Source organism: Acromyrmex echinatior, chromosome 11 (assembly GCF_024713525.1).
Source record: "Acromyrmex echinatior isolate Ae372 chromosome 11, ASM2471352v2, whole genome shotgun sequence".
NCBI classification, from domain to species: Eukaryota; Metazoa; Arthropoda; class Insecta; order Hymenoptera; family Formicidae; genus Acromyrmex; species Acromyrmex echinatior.
This window is the reverse complement of record NC_141862.1, coordinates 10,086,884-10,104,022: the sequence shown is the minus strand read 5'-3', so window position 1 is coordinate 10,104,022 and position 17,139 is coordinate 10,086,884. Positions and strand designations below refer to the sequence as shown.

General features: G+C 42.9%; 1 protein-coding gene across 9 annotated transcripts in view; it reads right to left on the bottom strand.

Moving 5' to 3' along the window:
- gro (TLE family member transcriptional corepressor groucho) overlaps nucleotides 1-17,139 on the bottom strand; it is a 79,339-nt gene that overhangs the window by 5,913 nt on the left and 56,287 nt on the right. For 6 of the 9 annotated variants that reach the window (XM_087411437.1, XM_087411436.1, XM_087411439.1 and 3 more), the window contains 3 exons: nucleotides 2,818-2,871; nucleotides 2,168-2,359; nucleotides 233-448 (listed from right to left, as the gene is read on the bottom strand). In XM_087411437.1, coding sequence (XP_087267563.1) covers nucleotides 233-448; nucleotides 2,168-2,359; nucleotides 2,818-2,871 — 462 coding nt within the window. The remainder of the gene's footprint in view (nucleotides 1-232; nucleotides 449-2,167; nucleotides 2,360-2,817; nucleotides 2,872-17,139) is intronic. The other 3 variants (XM_087411438.1, XM_087411442.1, XM_087411444.1) reach the window with 3 other exon arrangements.

Below are 17,139 nucleotides of genomic sequence, written 5' to 3'. Positions count from 1 at the left end.
TCAGATTCGATTTAGATAACTTTACGGTATCCATGAAGACAATCAAAGAGAAGAAGCTTATAGAACGTTTATAGAAGTCCTTCTAGGGTTAAAAGAAATTAATAGTAGTATAAACGGTTGCGGTCCAAAATCAATTTGTATTTTTTTTTTTCAGTCGCATATAAAACTATATTAATTAATTAATGAAAGCGTGGTAACGTAAGGACTAAGGTGTTACGGGGTCGTGAATCACCATGGAGGGCCGCGCGTATGGCAAGTTGCTGTATGGCGAGGGCGACTGCGGCGGCTCATTGCCGCGGGATGGCAAGCCCTGATAACCCTGCGGTGGCGTTTGCTGCGACGATGGCGGATGATAGACCCGCGCCAAGGACCCAGGGATGCCGCCCATAGTTGGCGTACAACTGCGCGAGCCCCTCGCCGCCGCCACAGGTGTACCCGGCTTGTCGACCTGGCGAACGCACGGTGTTTGCACCCACTTTTGCAGACGCTCACTGTGTCGCAATCGTACTAAGTTCTCGACCATGCCGATTGCAAATTTGCTGACCATGTCAGCCGCGATATCTTTCCTTTTCGTTTCGTTTCGTACGCGGCGGCAGAGAGCCGCTGCCTCGAGACGATCGATCGGGTAAATAAAAAAAAAAGTACCGTGTTGTCGCGGAAATGTTACGATATGATTAGGGCCGTCAAACGCAAGAGCCTGCGTCGAGCAGAAATTGCGCTGTACTCAGGGCACGTATTATGGAAATGTTCGAAATGGATTCCGATCGGAGTTATTTCGTTTTCCCCCAGAAAACACAATAGAAATCTAGGGAATAATTGAATAATTCCGATCGGATCCCGTCCCGAATAATTTTATAATACGTGCCCAGATGCCAAATTCTTCTTCGATTCTTCAACGAGAGTCGATATCCTTCTCACGATAAAAAATCGAATTGCCAGCCGATTATTGGATTCATTGTTCAATCGATTTTTTTCCGGCTTGCATCAAGGAGATAATTTAAATGCCAAACAATTGAATATGATTGATTTTTACCTATAGATCCAATCAATTAAGGTCAGAGCACAGACTCAATTCGTCTGATTCTGATTGATTTATCAGAAAAGATAAATCATTTCATAGAAAAGAAAAAAACTTTGGTCAATTCTTTTACAGTTTATGCATTATGCGTTATACAAAGATCTGTGTTCTGGTCTTTACGTTCAATCGTTCAGCGAGTAGGATAACTCAGATAAAACACGGTCATAATTTAAATCATAATGACATCATGGAACGTCATCATGACGTAATTTGATACTTAAAAATAAACTTACAGGTATAAGTAAAGTCATGGTGACGTTCTTATGATATTATGACTTTCGTGTTTTATTTGGGAGACTGTTAAAAAATTTCAAATCTCTATTTATTTTATCCTTGTTGTTTACTGAATGTTAAGTAATAAAGGATAAAATAATAATATATAATTGATCATATAATGGTGAATTACGAAACAAATTCATTAGTATTACAAATGACTGCCAAATGGATGATTGGAGAATTTCGTAGGGTGCATTCAAGTACTACAACTGCTCACTGAGCGCTCGGTGAACGATTGTACTGGTTATTGAATGCGCCCATAGTCCGTGCCGGTCGCGCTTCTCTGATTATTTAGAACTTTACACGTTACGAGCACATACATTTTCAACTTTGTGTGTAAAACAGTATCTATTTAACATACATTATTAATAATAATGGATTTAATTGAACTCGATTCTTTAGAATCGCTTCATTTTCCCCTTCTTCGATTATAAAAAAACGTGGTTTTTCAAAAAGATTTCAAAGAATCGATTCACTTTACAGAAAACGGCATCACTTGAATACGTACAACGAATTGCGCTCGATTGAAGATACTTTTACAATTGTTTTCAACACAACGATCGCACAGTTTTGTCATACTACTTGCCTCTTGGTCACCGTTCCGTCCTTGAAAATAAATACATAAGTGAGTAAGAATTCGTAAAGAAGAAAGAGATGAAACGTCTGACGACCCTATATAGGTACCACGCAAATAGAAGAGATCGACTTTTTAAGCTCGCTCCGCGAGAGGGTTTTCGGTACATGTATGGGCGACAGAGTCACGACTGGGCCGGGTCGCAGCGCCGAATAAGCTTACTCTCCGCGAGATCTTACATCTTTACTTTTCAGAGACGGTGTACTACGGGCGGAGGAGCTGCCGCTGCGCGACGGCGGCCTGTCCTTAACGGATGCCGAGCCCGCGCCGGATACCGGTCCGCCAACGTGGCCCGGTGCGCCCAGCTTCTCCAGGGTGCCGTTTTCACGTGGGTCCGAGTGCTCCCCGTTCGCGTGCGGCGACGACGCCTCCTTTCGCGATACGCAAATATCAGGATTTCGTTAAACGAACACACGCAATATCCTACTTAAGATATAGCATGCGATAGCACCAGTCTTTTTTTCATTTCGGCAATATATATCTTTATCCGCAAAAACTTTTTCTCTCGTTTCTTAACATCAAAATAGATTTTTTAATAAGATTTTTTTTTTTTTAATAGATTTTTATTTTCTAAAAAGTATAATATATACAAGCTTGGAACAAAATCATTTCGCGTCGTTTTTTTTCTCCCGACAACAATATCAGTTTTAATTGACATTAAACAAGTGCAAAGTTTAAAACTCGCATGCAAAGTATAATTATGAAAGATAATTATAATTATGTGTAAATAAATGTGATATTACATAAATAGATAGATAGATATATATATATATTTTTTTTTCTTTTAAAAATTAATGGATAAATGACGCTTTTTTAATGACATTCTTACCTCGTTCGCCACATCGACGACCAGGTCTTGGTCGCTCTTTTCAGCATCGCTCTCCTGAAAAAGTCGAAAAGACATGTGAGACATGACGATGATATGGTCCACGCGAGCAATCAGTCTACCGAGTACATGATCGAGCTTTTGATGCACCTCCCGTCCAAGTAGACGTGCAACTCGACCCACATTCTCGTGTGTCCTACTGACGGACGCACCCTTCGAGATGCATTATTAATCTCGATGCCTCGCTCACGCGATGCTCCGATTGTGCTCGAACAATAAATTAACGGTACAAACGCCTGGAGGCAATAAGCTCCGGCACACGGTGTATCGACATGAGCTCATAAATGCGTAATCTGACTCCAAGTCGAAACGTTTACGCTCAATTAAGCTTGATAATTAAATACTAAAATATTAAAAAAAAAAAAGACTACGTTTATTCTGTATAATTCCGTCGAATCTCTGGCGCTCCGTAATACGAATTCGACTCGACAGTATAATGGCAAGTATAATTAGGAAGAAAGTGTTATTACACAATTACCTGTATACATTTCTCATTCGTGAAACAATTTGCGGCTATCGTATACGTTTATCTTATACCAAGCTATATCTATAACAAGCCCGTTACCGTCCCTGCAATTTTGCATCCATACTGTATGTGGCCGTAGCGCACGTATATCGCGTACGGCTAATTTATGTGGCATTTATCTCGTAACACTACTTATCGGTTATCTTTCACTCGGTGCAAGAGCGGAGGCCCGCCGCCTCGCTCCTCTCTCGGCTCTCAGAACGTGGCACATAACGAGCTCAAAGCAGGGCACGCGATAGTAGCATTGCCCGCCTAATGACGTAATATTATCGTAGCGTATAACGTCCCATCGATGCACCGCGCGTGCATTTTGTACGTATGTGCACGAGAGGATTTTGTGAGAGGGTGAGCCGCGTATATATGGACGCACGAAACCACCTGTGCGCGTCGCGACCGTTTTAAGTAATTCAGCTCTGGCGGGTATTTAAAAAATTCCCCCGCTAACTACCACACCGGCCGCCTAACGTGATCTTATCCGACGTCCCAGCGCATGCATAAATTACATTCGACTGCACAGGAGAAAATTGTCCGCACGGTTTAAGGAAAATTGAAATCGTAGATTAGCAGGAGAAGCTCGGAGTAATTTAAAAAACTTAAAAATCTACGCGTACATTTTTTTTTTTTTTAGACGTATCTTCGCATTTGTACTTGAATATACTTTCGTAGCAAATACGGATGCATTTAAAAGACTTAATACAAATAGATTTTTTTTTTTTTAGATCGCCAGGTTAATCACAAGGTATTTAAAGATTACCGAGATGTTTTTATTTGTTATTTAATTGCGGTTCGATTTTTTTATTTGAAAAGAAAAATTTTGCGCTGTGAAGAGCAAGAGATGCGTTTGGCTCAATTTGCTGAGGGCCAACATTTTTGAAAGATACGAGAACAAACAACTGGACGAGATAATCGATAAGTACTTTTTGAGAAAGATAGCCAAACCAATTTCCGAGAAGGAACGCGTTAAATGGACCGCGTGACATTAACCGGACTAGGACGAAATCGCAATCTGGCCGCGCCAGATATCCTCGAGAGGAATGTTTCGAGCTGCTAGGGACACGCAATAAATTTGTGTACGGATGATGAGCTTGGGTAAATAGAGAAGGCAGTGTGGTGGTATTGATTTCAGTGGTATATTACTCGGAGTGGCGAGAGCGAGGGAGGGAGGAGGAAACGGGGGTGCGAGGTGGCGTTCTAGAGTGGCGGCGGAGGAGCGCGGTTATGAGAGAGACCGAGGAGGAGGAGGGGAGGGGCGAAGGGTGACCAAGAGAGCGGGAGAGAAGACCGAAGGAGACGAGGAAGAAGGTGGTCGACGGGTGGAGGCTGTCTTCCACCCCTTAACCCGCTCGTTCTAGCGTTAAATATGATACAAATGTTATCATCCCTTCTATTCCGTTCTCCTGTTTCCCACCCGACGGCGACGGCGGCGGCGGTGGCGGCGGCAGCGGCGGCACACGAACCACGAGCGACCATCCTGACCCCCCTGGGTCCCTCCACCCCCTCCTCACCGGCCTCGTCCTTTACTACCACCGCCAACCCTCCCTCTCTCTCTCTCTCTCTCTGTCTCTCTCGTGGCGCTGCTTCCTCCGCCGACCTCTTCCCTCGTTTAACCCGGGGATAGCGCGGGGATGACGGTATTAAGGGCAGCTCTATTATTCGACCACCCAACCACTCGACTCTTCGCTTCGAGAATTCTCGAATCCTTTTTTTTTTTGCCTCCTCATCCTCCTTCTTCTCCACTTCGGCTCGTTTCTTTCCTTCGCGACCTCTCGTCTCCCTCTTCGCACGTCTACCCCAGGTACTTTTCTGTTACGGTCCCTCCGCTCCGGATCCTTCTCCCCTTCCTGCTACCGAGGTCCTGTACCCTCGTTCCGTACCAGCCACCTTCTATCGAGGTCCTCTGTAAACAAACGCACGAGAGCGAAAGAAGAATCGAAGGCTTTCCATGTGCTCTCTTCCCTCGCCGTCTATCTACTCCTTCTACTACTTCTTCTTCTTCTTTCACTTCCTAGTCTCGTCTCCCGCTGCTGACTTTCGCAAAGTTAAGCGAGTGGCTACGATGGGAAAAGCGGCGTGTCCGCTCTCGAACGGGAATGGGATTATCCGACCATACGAGCGCTCGGCTATTGCATCGCATACAAAATCCGTCGCGTTCGCCGATTGCAAATACACGCAGGGATATCATTTGCACATCGGCGTTTAATTTTCGCTGCGAGGCGTAAACTCTCGTAAAATTCCCATGCAAATTTAATTATACGGTACAATTTGTAAAACTCCAATTTTACAGCTTTTAACGTGAAGCAACTGCAATGCATAACATGGAAAATGCGTGAGTGTACACTCATTGTGACGCGAAAATCAATTTCTCCGAAACATCTTATTGTATTTGAACGAAGAAAAGAAAAAGCGTATGAAGATTTTAACGTACCGAGGAGAATTGGATACTACGTGGCTTCTGACGTTAAAGCGTGTCTGGGATGATACAAGGCAGGGTATTCAGTGTATTTAGTCTAAGGCGACGACGCGCGCGCTAGTAAGTATTATCTCCGAACTTTTACAGGGATGACCGCTTTTATGTTTCGTAGCGAGGACGAGCAGTGGAAATAGGTATATATTAAAGCGATTATGTCGCGTGTGCTGAATATACATGGAGATACGAGAGGTTACGTACGGAGGGTGAGCACGTTCGAGACGACAAAAATCGTCCGTCGCTGTGACGTTTCATCGTCGAGAATAACGGTAGGTCAAAGGTATACTCGTCGGTGCGAAAGGAAATAATAAAATATAATAAGCAATACATTTATCTCTTTATTATCTCTTACTTCAAGAGTATATATAGAAACTCCCTGAGAATGTCAAAGCTCGAGTATGTAGAAATCAAGGGTGAGATGCGATAATCACCGCGATCACGATGACGTTATGATGTTAAAGAAAGTTGCACACGTGATTATCGATAATGACGAGTGTCGATAAATGACGAGGAAACTGACTTTGGAACTGGCTTAAAACTAACATCGAACTCTCCGGCAAGTACGTCTTTTCGGTGCAATAGTAATCTCGGCTTCGGACTTTAGAACTCAGAATCCGTTTCACAGACAGTCCGCTTCAGAATCCACGCCTTGCTGAATGCGCTCCTTAATGCGCCCTTAATGCGGGACTTGTACGCGCGTCGCGGAAATTGACGCGTTTCGAGACTGCGACCGGGAGGTGATATTCCTCTTGTTTTCCCTCTCTTTTTTTTCCCTCGTCGCGCGGCGACGAGCGACGAAAATGTATTAAAGCGTTTTTCCAGCGCGCGGAAAGGCGCGAGAGGATGGAAGGAAGGGGTCATCGGGGAGTGGAAGGAAAAGAGACGAAGACACAGACGAGGGCGAAGAAACGGAAGAAAAGGGTAGCAGTCGTTGACGGAGAATAGGGATGGTGGGGGATTTAGCTCCGGGAAAAATGGTCGTAGGGCGGAGGAGAAAATAAAGGGGAAACGGTTCGTATGAAAATGTAATTAGGGGAAGCGTGGAAAAGCTCAGCTCATTGCGGCCTCCAACCTTTTCTCACTTCTTCCGCTCTCTCTTCTCTCTCTCTTTTCTTCTCTCCTTCACACGCATTTCCGCCTTTTATTTCCTTCTACTTCTCTTCCACCTTCGCGCGATTCCCTGTTGCCACCAATTATAATTTCTTAATCGCGGCTTCATTAATCGCGATTCATTCATCCGCGCCGATGGCAAAATTTATCACCAGTATTTTATGTACTCGCGATACAACTAACGTGATCACATTTATTTCCTCCATCGGCGCAACCTTGCGTTAGTTTTTGTCGAATGTAGGTCTTAAAGCTATCACGGTTTTTTAACAATTACACACAGAAAAATATCACTTCGTTGCTGAGAAAAGTGACTACTTAATTAATTTTCTCCCTACAGTTATCTTTAACAGTTATCTTTAACAAAAATATATTCTTGATAATAATTTTAAAATATATTTATTATAAATTTTAGAAAAACTCTTCATTATGTGCTCAAAACAAGAGTTTATTTTCTTTTGAAGAATATTTTAAAATTGATCGGAAAAGCGACTTTATCTAATAAGCAAATTGATTTATTTTAATTTAATAATCTTGATTAAAACATTAAACTTACTAGGATTCAAAATATATTTTGAATAAATTTAATGCTTTTAATAAACTTATGATAGATATGAATTATATGAATTCTTAAAATATTTGGAAGAAGTAATTATTACTTGCGTATAGTATTTTTCTATATGTACCACTTCTTAATATTTAGAATCGGTACTAATCACTTTTATAATTAATCTTATTTTATTAAATTTTTTTTGAATTATACTTTTTTGAATTATACAAATATCTTAACCCTAAGAATCTACCCTTTTCGTTTACTACTTTTAAATTCCTAGCTGCTTATGACACAATTTTCAAATTAACTCATTTACCATGATGAAAACTACGTCTATAATTGGTGCAAAGCAGTTCTTATTTTACATCTCCTGCAGGGAATCGTATTTCGTGGTCTACAATAAAACACATCTACACATGTATGACATACTCATACTTTTTTACGAATACAAACTAAAGATGGCTTAAAGAGAAAGCTAAAATATTATTTTTGTTCAATTATATATTATTTTTAATAAATTTATTATTACGCTGTAATTATCTGACTCATATTTGTTGTACTATTCCATTATTAATTTCGTGAGTATTGTTATTCTACATTTTTGAACGTCTCAAATTACTTTTTACATATAATTTACATATAATTTTTTTTCTTTAATATAGAATAAGTATATATTCATAAAATAATAATATCATTTTATGTATCGAGAATAAAATGTTACAATAAAAAAGACTTGTATTCTTTAAGTATTTCTTAAAGTGTCCACTACAGAAGATACTGCAAAACAATTGAATTTTCTATTAAGTACTTTTAAGTGCTTTTATCTCTGAAAATAAGAAATACAAGATACTTGTACCACTGTTCTAAGGCTCAGATATCGTTACCAGTGGCAGGCGTTCGATTACAGAATTTCGAGATGTTGGCGTCGCGACACGTCCCGACGTCTCGCCGCCGGCATTCGATGTCTATCGTCGCATCAGGACATTTTACGTCCCTCAAAGATCGTTCGACGGTAACGTTCGCCATCTCTGGCTCGTCAGTTTTGCGGTCGGACGCATACGAGTCCCACCTCTCGTTTCCGACGAACTTTCTCTATCTCTCTTTCCCTCTCTTTTTTTGTAACCATAGTTTGCACTTCCCATCGCCGATCCTTTATAGCCCGTAAATGTTTTTCGGCATCGCCGCTGTGTGAGAAAATTAAATTTGAAAGTGGCCAATAGCCTCGCGCCGCGGGAGTAAAGGGTAGCGAGGAAGAGGGAGGGAAGAAAGAGAAATAAAAGAGGGAAACAAGCGAGCGAAAAAAAAAAAGGAGAGAAACGGAGTTCGAAAGAGGGTAGGGAAGGTAAGGGAGGACCTTCTGCTCGGCGAGAGGATTTCAACAGGCTCGTGCATGTCGTTTTTCCACGGTGTGGAAATTTACGGGCTCCTTAAGCTCCTTCCGCGCCGAAAGCACATTTGCTTCTGACATCCACAACAGACCCCCTCCCCCCCGCCCACCGCTCTTGTTACCCTCACCTACCCCCGGATTTCGCGCGCATGTATGGGGCGTTGGCGTTTTACTAAAAGCGCCGTGTCTTACGATGAGAGTCGTTTCTCCGACATGACGCGCAGTTGACGACAACTATTGCATTCGCGTGCCCTATGCTATCTCGTAAATATTAATAGAGTCAATCATTATCTTTCCTAATTTAATTATTTACATCGATATTTTTTCAACTTCTCAATAAGATTTGGAAATCTCATCTTCGTAAAAGTTGAAGACGTTTAATAAAAGAGATATTTTTAGCAAACAGCAATACCGATCAGTCTCGTTCAGGATTGCCACAAAACTGGAAATCGGAATTGTCAAGAAAATCGAAAACGGTCAAAGAAGTCGGGGGATTTTGCAAAATTTTCTGGAAAATAAAAATTCTCGGCCTTAAAAAAGTTTAACGTACATCACACCTAGACAATTTTTTGTATACTGTCAACTTAACGATTAATTAATTTAAATTAATCTCTCACGAAATAACGATTTTCAAGTTAGGATGAAAATACAAAAAAGAATTTTTAATGTTATCAAAAGTCAAGGAAAATTAAAAGTCATGAAATTTTGTCTGGAAATCGGGGAAAAGTTATAAAATTTTCGGATGAGGAATTTGTGACAACCCTGTCGTTCCAAGACACCGATGCATTTGTCCGATAATTACTTTATATGCGGCGTGAAAGGGGCGGCTCGCCCTCGTCATTCGATAAAAGCGAATTACAGTCGATCCGTGCAGCAAAGCGTGGTACGATACGTCCAAGTGTGCTCGCGGCCGCGACCACCAACAACGAATATTCGCACCTCCGCGTGTGCGGAGTCTCGTCGTTATAAATCCACTTGTTGTTATGCCAAGCAGCGCGAACGCGGCGCTGGGCGCGCGATATTAAACCTCCTATTAAATGTTCAATCAGCGCGTCCTTATTGCATCGCTTTGAGCAGTATTCATAATTACCTCCGACGAACGAGAGAGAGAGAGAGAGAGAGAGAGGACGGGAGGGAGACAAGGAGAAGAAAGTGGAGGAGAGTGTCAATGATAACTCGATCCTCATCGTCAAACGATTATACTACAAAGAGTCACAGCGGCGACAACGAACAACGACAATGTCGTTCCCTTCTCGTTCCCTTAGTGAGCCATCCTCTGCAAAGGGCTCGGCCCGAAGGTGGTCCGAGTATGTCCCGGGCGTTATAAAGAGCGAAAGAAGCATTCTCGAAAGGTGCGAAACGCGCACACGTATATACATATATATATATGTACACACAGGGTGGGAGGAAGCAGAGAGCGACGAGGCGAGAGAGCAAGTCGGAAAAAGGGACGCGCTCTCTCGATGCACTGGAAAGAGGAGATGTAGGAGGAGGAGGAGGAGGAGGAGGAGGAGGAGGAAGTGGGCCGGCAGGAGGCGTTAGCTTGGGATACGCGGACCCGTCATACAATAAATACGATATTTGCACTCCCGCTCCATCCTACCCCACTCTCCCTTCATCGCTCAACCCCATCCATCCATCCATCCATCCATCCATCCATCCATCCATCCATCCATCCATCCATCTATCCATCCATCCATCCATCCATCCATACATCCATCCATCCATCCATTCATCCATCCATCCATCCATCCATTTATCCATCCCGCGGTGCAGGGGTGACGAAGGAGAGTGAGACGGCGGTTGTACACTCTCTCTCGATGCACAGCCAGGGTTCGGCTCCGTACGTAGGGCGCGAGTGATGGAAAGAGGGATGGGAAACGGGAGACGAGGGTGAGTAGGTCGCGAGAGGAGCGGGAGAGAGAAGGTGCTCGGATGGGTGGTGAAAGCGTTGGTCGGTCGCGGCGAAGGGACGCGAAGCTCTGGCGCGAAGCGAAACGGCGTGGCGGTGTTGTGCGTGGTGTGGTGTGGCGTGGCGCGGTGTGCTGCTGTCGGTGGGCGGGCGAGAGGGTCGGCGATGGTATAGATTTTTATGTCTGCGAGAAATACAAAATGATGGATATAAACCTCCTCGCCACGTCGCCGTGTTTCTCTCTCTCCCTCTCTCTTTTTCTCTTTCTGTCTTGTACTATCTATCCGTCTCCTGTCTCTCTTTTTCTCACTCTCTCTCTCTCTCTCTCTCTCTCTCTCTCTCTCTCATCCTTCGCCCGTTCTCCACACACTCGCTGAGGGTAGTACACGAAGTAGTAACACTCGTGTACACAACCGCGCGCGACCATACGCGTCCGTGCGCGAGATACACACGTACACGCGCGTTTCACACGAACGACGCGAGCCGACCGTACAACCTCACCTCGCTTACAGAGGAAGAGGAGGAGGAGGAAGAGAAGAGGAGGAGGCAAAAGAGGGTGAGGGTGAGGCTGGTGGATGGAGGTCTCTTTCCGCCCGGCGCTCACGTTTCCCCACACCCCCGCGCGGTCACCCCTGGCCCCCGAGAGCAGCCGCGAACCTAACCCAGCTCCCCTCCGTCTCGCCACCCTTTCTGCCCCGCCACCAACCCCTTCGGCTGTACATCGAGCGGCCCCCGCGTCCCCGATCCCCCGCGGAAGCTCAGAGCGAATGTTTTGTCATCATACCACCCTGCACGCCACCCCCAACTCCCCGAGCAACCGCCCTGGCCTCCTAGCACCCTCTGCCTGCGCTCCTTCCTCCCCCCCTCCCTGCCCTCTCTGCCCCAAGGCGCCGCGGCAGATACACTCGCAACCACGTACACACCTCGAATTTCCGCTTTAGGTATCCCAAGTGCTTCTTCTGCACGTGCACGTATGCGTTTCATCGTTGACGTCGAGAGGGCCTCGTTTCGCACGCGTGTATAGGTGCGTGCGTGTGTGCGTGTGTGCACGATACAGAAAGGCGTCAAAGCGCACCGATGCGTGCATGAAAGCGCACGCTTGCAAGCGCGTGTCGATTTGTAGGCGTTTCTTTGATTCGAGCCTGACTTTTTTCCACTATTACGACGCCACGGTTCGCGATACATATTATGAACTGAGCGCAACAAACACAAGTTAGAATTTTCAGTTAACAATTTTCAACTACAATTTATTGAGATTGATGCTTGCGCTATTTTCCCTCACACGTCGGCTATCTGTCACGTATCTCGTGATACTTGCGGCAGATTATTAAAACTATAATATGTACCATTCTATTTTAGAAATAAACTGTATCGTCACCAGAGGATTATCTTTTACGCTTATCTACAAACAAGTCGTTAAACAAAAAGAGAGATAATTTCTTAAAAGTTTGCGAGTAAAATTATCTTAGCGCCATAATTTGGATGAGTTAAATTATTTTAGCGCCACAATTTTGAGGTTTAGTCTTCATACGACAAATAACGTTAATAAAAACATATATCTCAACGATGATAAATGCAATGTTAAGAAAAAAATTCTGTTCATCGTTGTTATTATTATTTTACGTCTCGACATGAACAATATAATGCAGAGTTTATAAAAGCCCTGCGAGAGCTTTCGCGTTGATCGCCTTTCTTTTCGGCGCTAAAGAGCAACGGCTGCGCTTTTTTTTTCTTTCGGCGCGTCTCTCTTCCCTCCCTATACCGAAATACATCTATGAAACGAAATCCAACCCCACTCCTTTACTTTTGACGCGTCCCAACTGATTGATTGATTACTTAATTAATTCATTAACGCGGTCTGACGCGTTGATCGACTGCACATCGATGGATTCTTGCATTTTTAATTGTACTGGTTAAATAGCGGTGAAATCTGATTTTTCCGTTAGTTATCAATTGATTCTGATTTTTAGAAATTTCGCTTATAAGAAGATTGACTTTAAATTTCCGTAAACTGTATTATTGCAATTTTATTCGTACATTTTCTCTGAATGGTCTCATTCAAGGCGATAAACTTAATGAAACGTTATTGATCAGAATTGAAACGGAATAAGGCGCGCGCGAAAAGGGGTTTTCGACGTCGAAATACCGGGTCGTAAAATAGAGAAGCTTTGAAATTCGTAGTTACGCCACTGGGTTGGCCGCTACAACCGAGATCGTCGAGATCTTTATATTCCTGGCGAGGAGAGCTAGTGGAAGCGGCACCAAGGGATGCAGCAAAGAGAGGTGGCAGGCCAAGAGGAAGTGGAGGAGAAGGAGGAAGAGATGAGACGAAGCGGAGAATAAGGAAGAGACAGATAGAGACGGGGGTGAGTGAGACGAAGAAAGACATCCCGGTATCCCGCCTCGGCGAGAGGAAGACAGGTCCACCAACGTCTCTCACGAGCGATTGTGAGAGGTCGACAGAGCGTTTTGTAACAAGAGATCCCGCCCGTCGGAGATATCGACTGTTCCGAGCGCTCGCGTCTGAAAAAGTAATAAGGCGCAAAGACGGATATAAAATTTGTTACGCCGACCCGAATTGATGAATCCTGCTCCGGCTGGCGGGAACCTCACGGGACTGGGAGCTCACCTTTTTGTAATCGATAACCAAGTTATTTACCACTTAGTGCCCGGGTGAATGACGATCAGGGGATTGACCGGCAAGAAGTGTGATGGCGTCTGGATCTCTTACTTTCTGTCCGTACAGTCATTTGAATTCAAATTGAATAACGAAAAAGTGCACGAAAAGAACGGCTTTTGCTAGAGTATTTAAAAATTTAACTACAGACCTGAAAATAATTTAGAACCATCAAAATAATTATGTAAGACACTCAAACTAGTTACTAGAATGTCAAAGCATTTTATACAGCATTGTTTATCACGTTTGAGATTCTTACGTATTTATTTTGATAGTGCAACAAAATTATTTTCAGATCTGTCTAGCTCAATTTTTAGATACAGTCAAATTGTTGATTCCGTGTGAAATTTCTTCAACGAAAACTTTCATTCGTCTTGTTGAAATGTGTGTGTATATGTGTGTGTATGTGTGTGATAAAACATATCATAAAATACTGTTAATAAATATCGATAATCTTTCATTTAGAAGAAATTGATATCATTCCCAATTTAATCAAAGAATCTATATACGGAAAAAAACGCTTTTGCTAAAGTATCTACAAAGAATCTCTGCGCATGAAAAATTGGATCCCGATAAAGTGAGTTTCGTTATTCATATATAATTATATTTTATAATGTGGTGAATAAAAGATGTTATAAAGACTCAATAATGGGTAGATTTTAATTTATCAAAAATCTGTTGTATCACCTATATAGTTTGGGAGCAAATTTTATGTTTTTTTTTATACACCTTAGCTTAAGAATTATCTATACTATAAATATAATTAATTTGTAACACACGAATTATCATGTAGAAAAATTGTATTCTCACTTGAACGTTTATTTATTTCATCATTGTTGTTTAAATCTTGAGAGAGTTCGATTATTATTTTTAATTTTAAGAATTATTTTTTATTTCAGCTATGTGTCTATAACATTTTTTGTTTATCACATTATACAACATATATAAAAACTAATTCATTTCACTAGGACCCAATTTTCTATATAATTTTAATGCGTAACCTTTAGTTACATATTGACCTGAAAATAATCTTGTTGGATTATCAAAATAATTATGTAGAATATTTAAGTCGGTTGCTAGAATGTCAAAACTTTTTATTACATTGCTCATCACACTTGAATTTCCTACATTGAGAAAAATGTCCGATTGGATTAATTAGAATTCTGACTGAGATTAACGGAATTCTGATTGATATAATCAAAATCTTTTAGTTCGTCCATTTATTTCCAATGTAATTATTTTAATAGTTCAGTAAGATTATTTTCAGATTTGTATACGCCTAAATTTTTAGATACTTCAGCGAAATCGTGTATATAAAAAACTCATTGTCAGTAAATGTAAGGCAAGCCGCGTAATAAAAAAAATAAATAAATAAATCTTTCAATGTAATTATTTTAATAGTTCAGCAAGATTATTTTCAGATTTGTATACGCCTAAATTTTTAGATACTTCAGCGAAATCGTGTATATAAAAAAACTCAATGTCAGTAGATGTAAGACAAGCCGCGTAATAAAAAAATAAATAAATAAATCTTTCAATGTAATTATTTTAATAGTTCAGCAAGATTATTTTCAGATTTGTATACACCTAAATTTTTAGATACTTCAGCGAAATCATGTATATAAAAAATTCATTGTCAGTAGATGTAAGACAAGCCGTGTAATAAAAAAAAAAAAATAAATCTTTCAATGCGTTATCTTGTAAAATCTGATTTAAGAACACTGGTTTAAGTACGAAAAAATTTTAAGTAGCCAATAAGGTAACGAAGTGCAAATTATCGAGTGCAAGGGATAGACCGCGAAGCGTGCGCGGCGCGAATCGGAAATAACGCGGAAGGATGATGGATGAGGGATTCTCGTGGACGCGGGATTCTCATTAGTACCATCACGCGCAACTAGTTAGAAGTCCGATGGCGTGGTCGAGCGTGAACGATAATCGACCAAGAAGTGCGCAGCTGGCATCGCGTAATACTCTCGGTGAACGTATTATTGTTATCTAATCGTCGCCGTTAATACGCGGGGATGGATCGATAGTCGCGATTTAGAACGACGCCCGTGGTCAACAGAAAACTACGATCTTACGCTTCCTGGCAGCTGCGAGATCGATTCGATCGCCCGAAGCAATACCGAGTCTCGACATCCGACGTTAATATCGTCAGGTCTTGTATCACATACGTACGTTTGGTTAAGGTACCATAAAAAGATACTTCGACAAAATAAAAGTACCGTAAAAGAATCAATGGATTTTTACAACTGTAAAAACGCTTAAACAAATTTTGTAAGATACAGTAGTACACGATAAAATAATGAATACACAGAGAAACGTGACATAAAACATGAGAGACGCGAAAGAGTTTCTTCTCGTCTAATATTTTAAAGTCAACAAATTATAGTTCAGTCACAAATTATAATTAGCGAAAAGAAGGAAAAAGAAAAAAAAATGTATATATCTGTTCCGCGAGAGTTATTGCACGAGAGATCAAGGGATGCGTGTAGTTTTATCGTTCGCATTCGACAAAGACAGTAGTGGAACGACGACAAATCACACCGAGGATCTTTTCAATTTCCAGCAGAAGGCGCAGCCCTCTCGGTGAGTTGACAGGTGGAACAGGTGAAGGGCGGAGCGTCGGCGCGCGGGGGTCGGATTGCACCGGGGAAAAACCGTGCTTGCGAAGTAATCGAAAAATACAGGAGCGGATCCATCAGGAAGTCCCGAGTTTTTTTTTTTTTTTTTTTTTTTTTAATATTATATCGGCGTTGCTGTTCGCGTGGAGCGAACGAGTGGGTTATATTATATACGTATACAGTCGCGATAGAGAGAGACGGATAGAGCGAGGAAAAAAAAGGAATGGGGGGGGGGGAAAAGAGACAGAGCGAAAAAAAAGGACGGTGATACCGTATAAGAGCGAGAAGGGCGGGTGGGTGGTGCGGGGGAGGGATGCGAATACAAAAACGAAAGAGGAAACGAAGCTGCGCTAGAGAAGAAGAAGAGCGAGACAGAGCACGGGGAACAACGTATACCGACTGACCAACGGGGTTGGACAGTGACGAGCGGGTAGGTAGGACCCACAAAATAAACTGAAACCAGCCCCTCCTCCTACCCTCCGCGCTATCCCTCGTGCTCTCATTCTAGCCGCGTCACCTCCGCCTCCGTGCCGCCTCACCTCTGCCGCCTCCACCTATTCTCCCGCGATATACCCCCCTCGTAGCCCTCGCCCCGCCAGCCCAACCCCCGCTCGTTTCGTCGACCACCTCCTCGCGGGTGCCTCTCTACCTCGGCCAAATAAATTACACCGCCTCGTGACGCGAAAAAATCCAACGAGTTGCCAGAGAGTGAGTGAGTGAACGAAGGCAAGAGGAGGAAGACGAGAGGATGGAAGGAGGAAACGCGCGGTGCCGGGAAAGGGGGTGAACGACGGGTTGCGCGACGTGCGGGCGGGAACGAGACGGAAGAGGGCACATCCGAGAAAGAGAACACTCTCTCTCGTATTCACGTGGGGGAGGGAGGGAGGGAGGGAAGTGGCAGAGAGAGGGTGGATAAAGGCCAGCACGCGGGGCGGAAATAAAGAGAGAACGAAAAAAGTGGAAGAGGTTGGAGGTGGAGGTTGGGTACCGTGGTCCGCTTTAATTGGTTCGA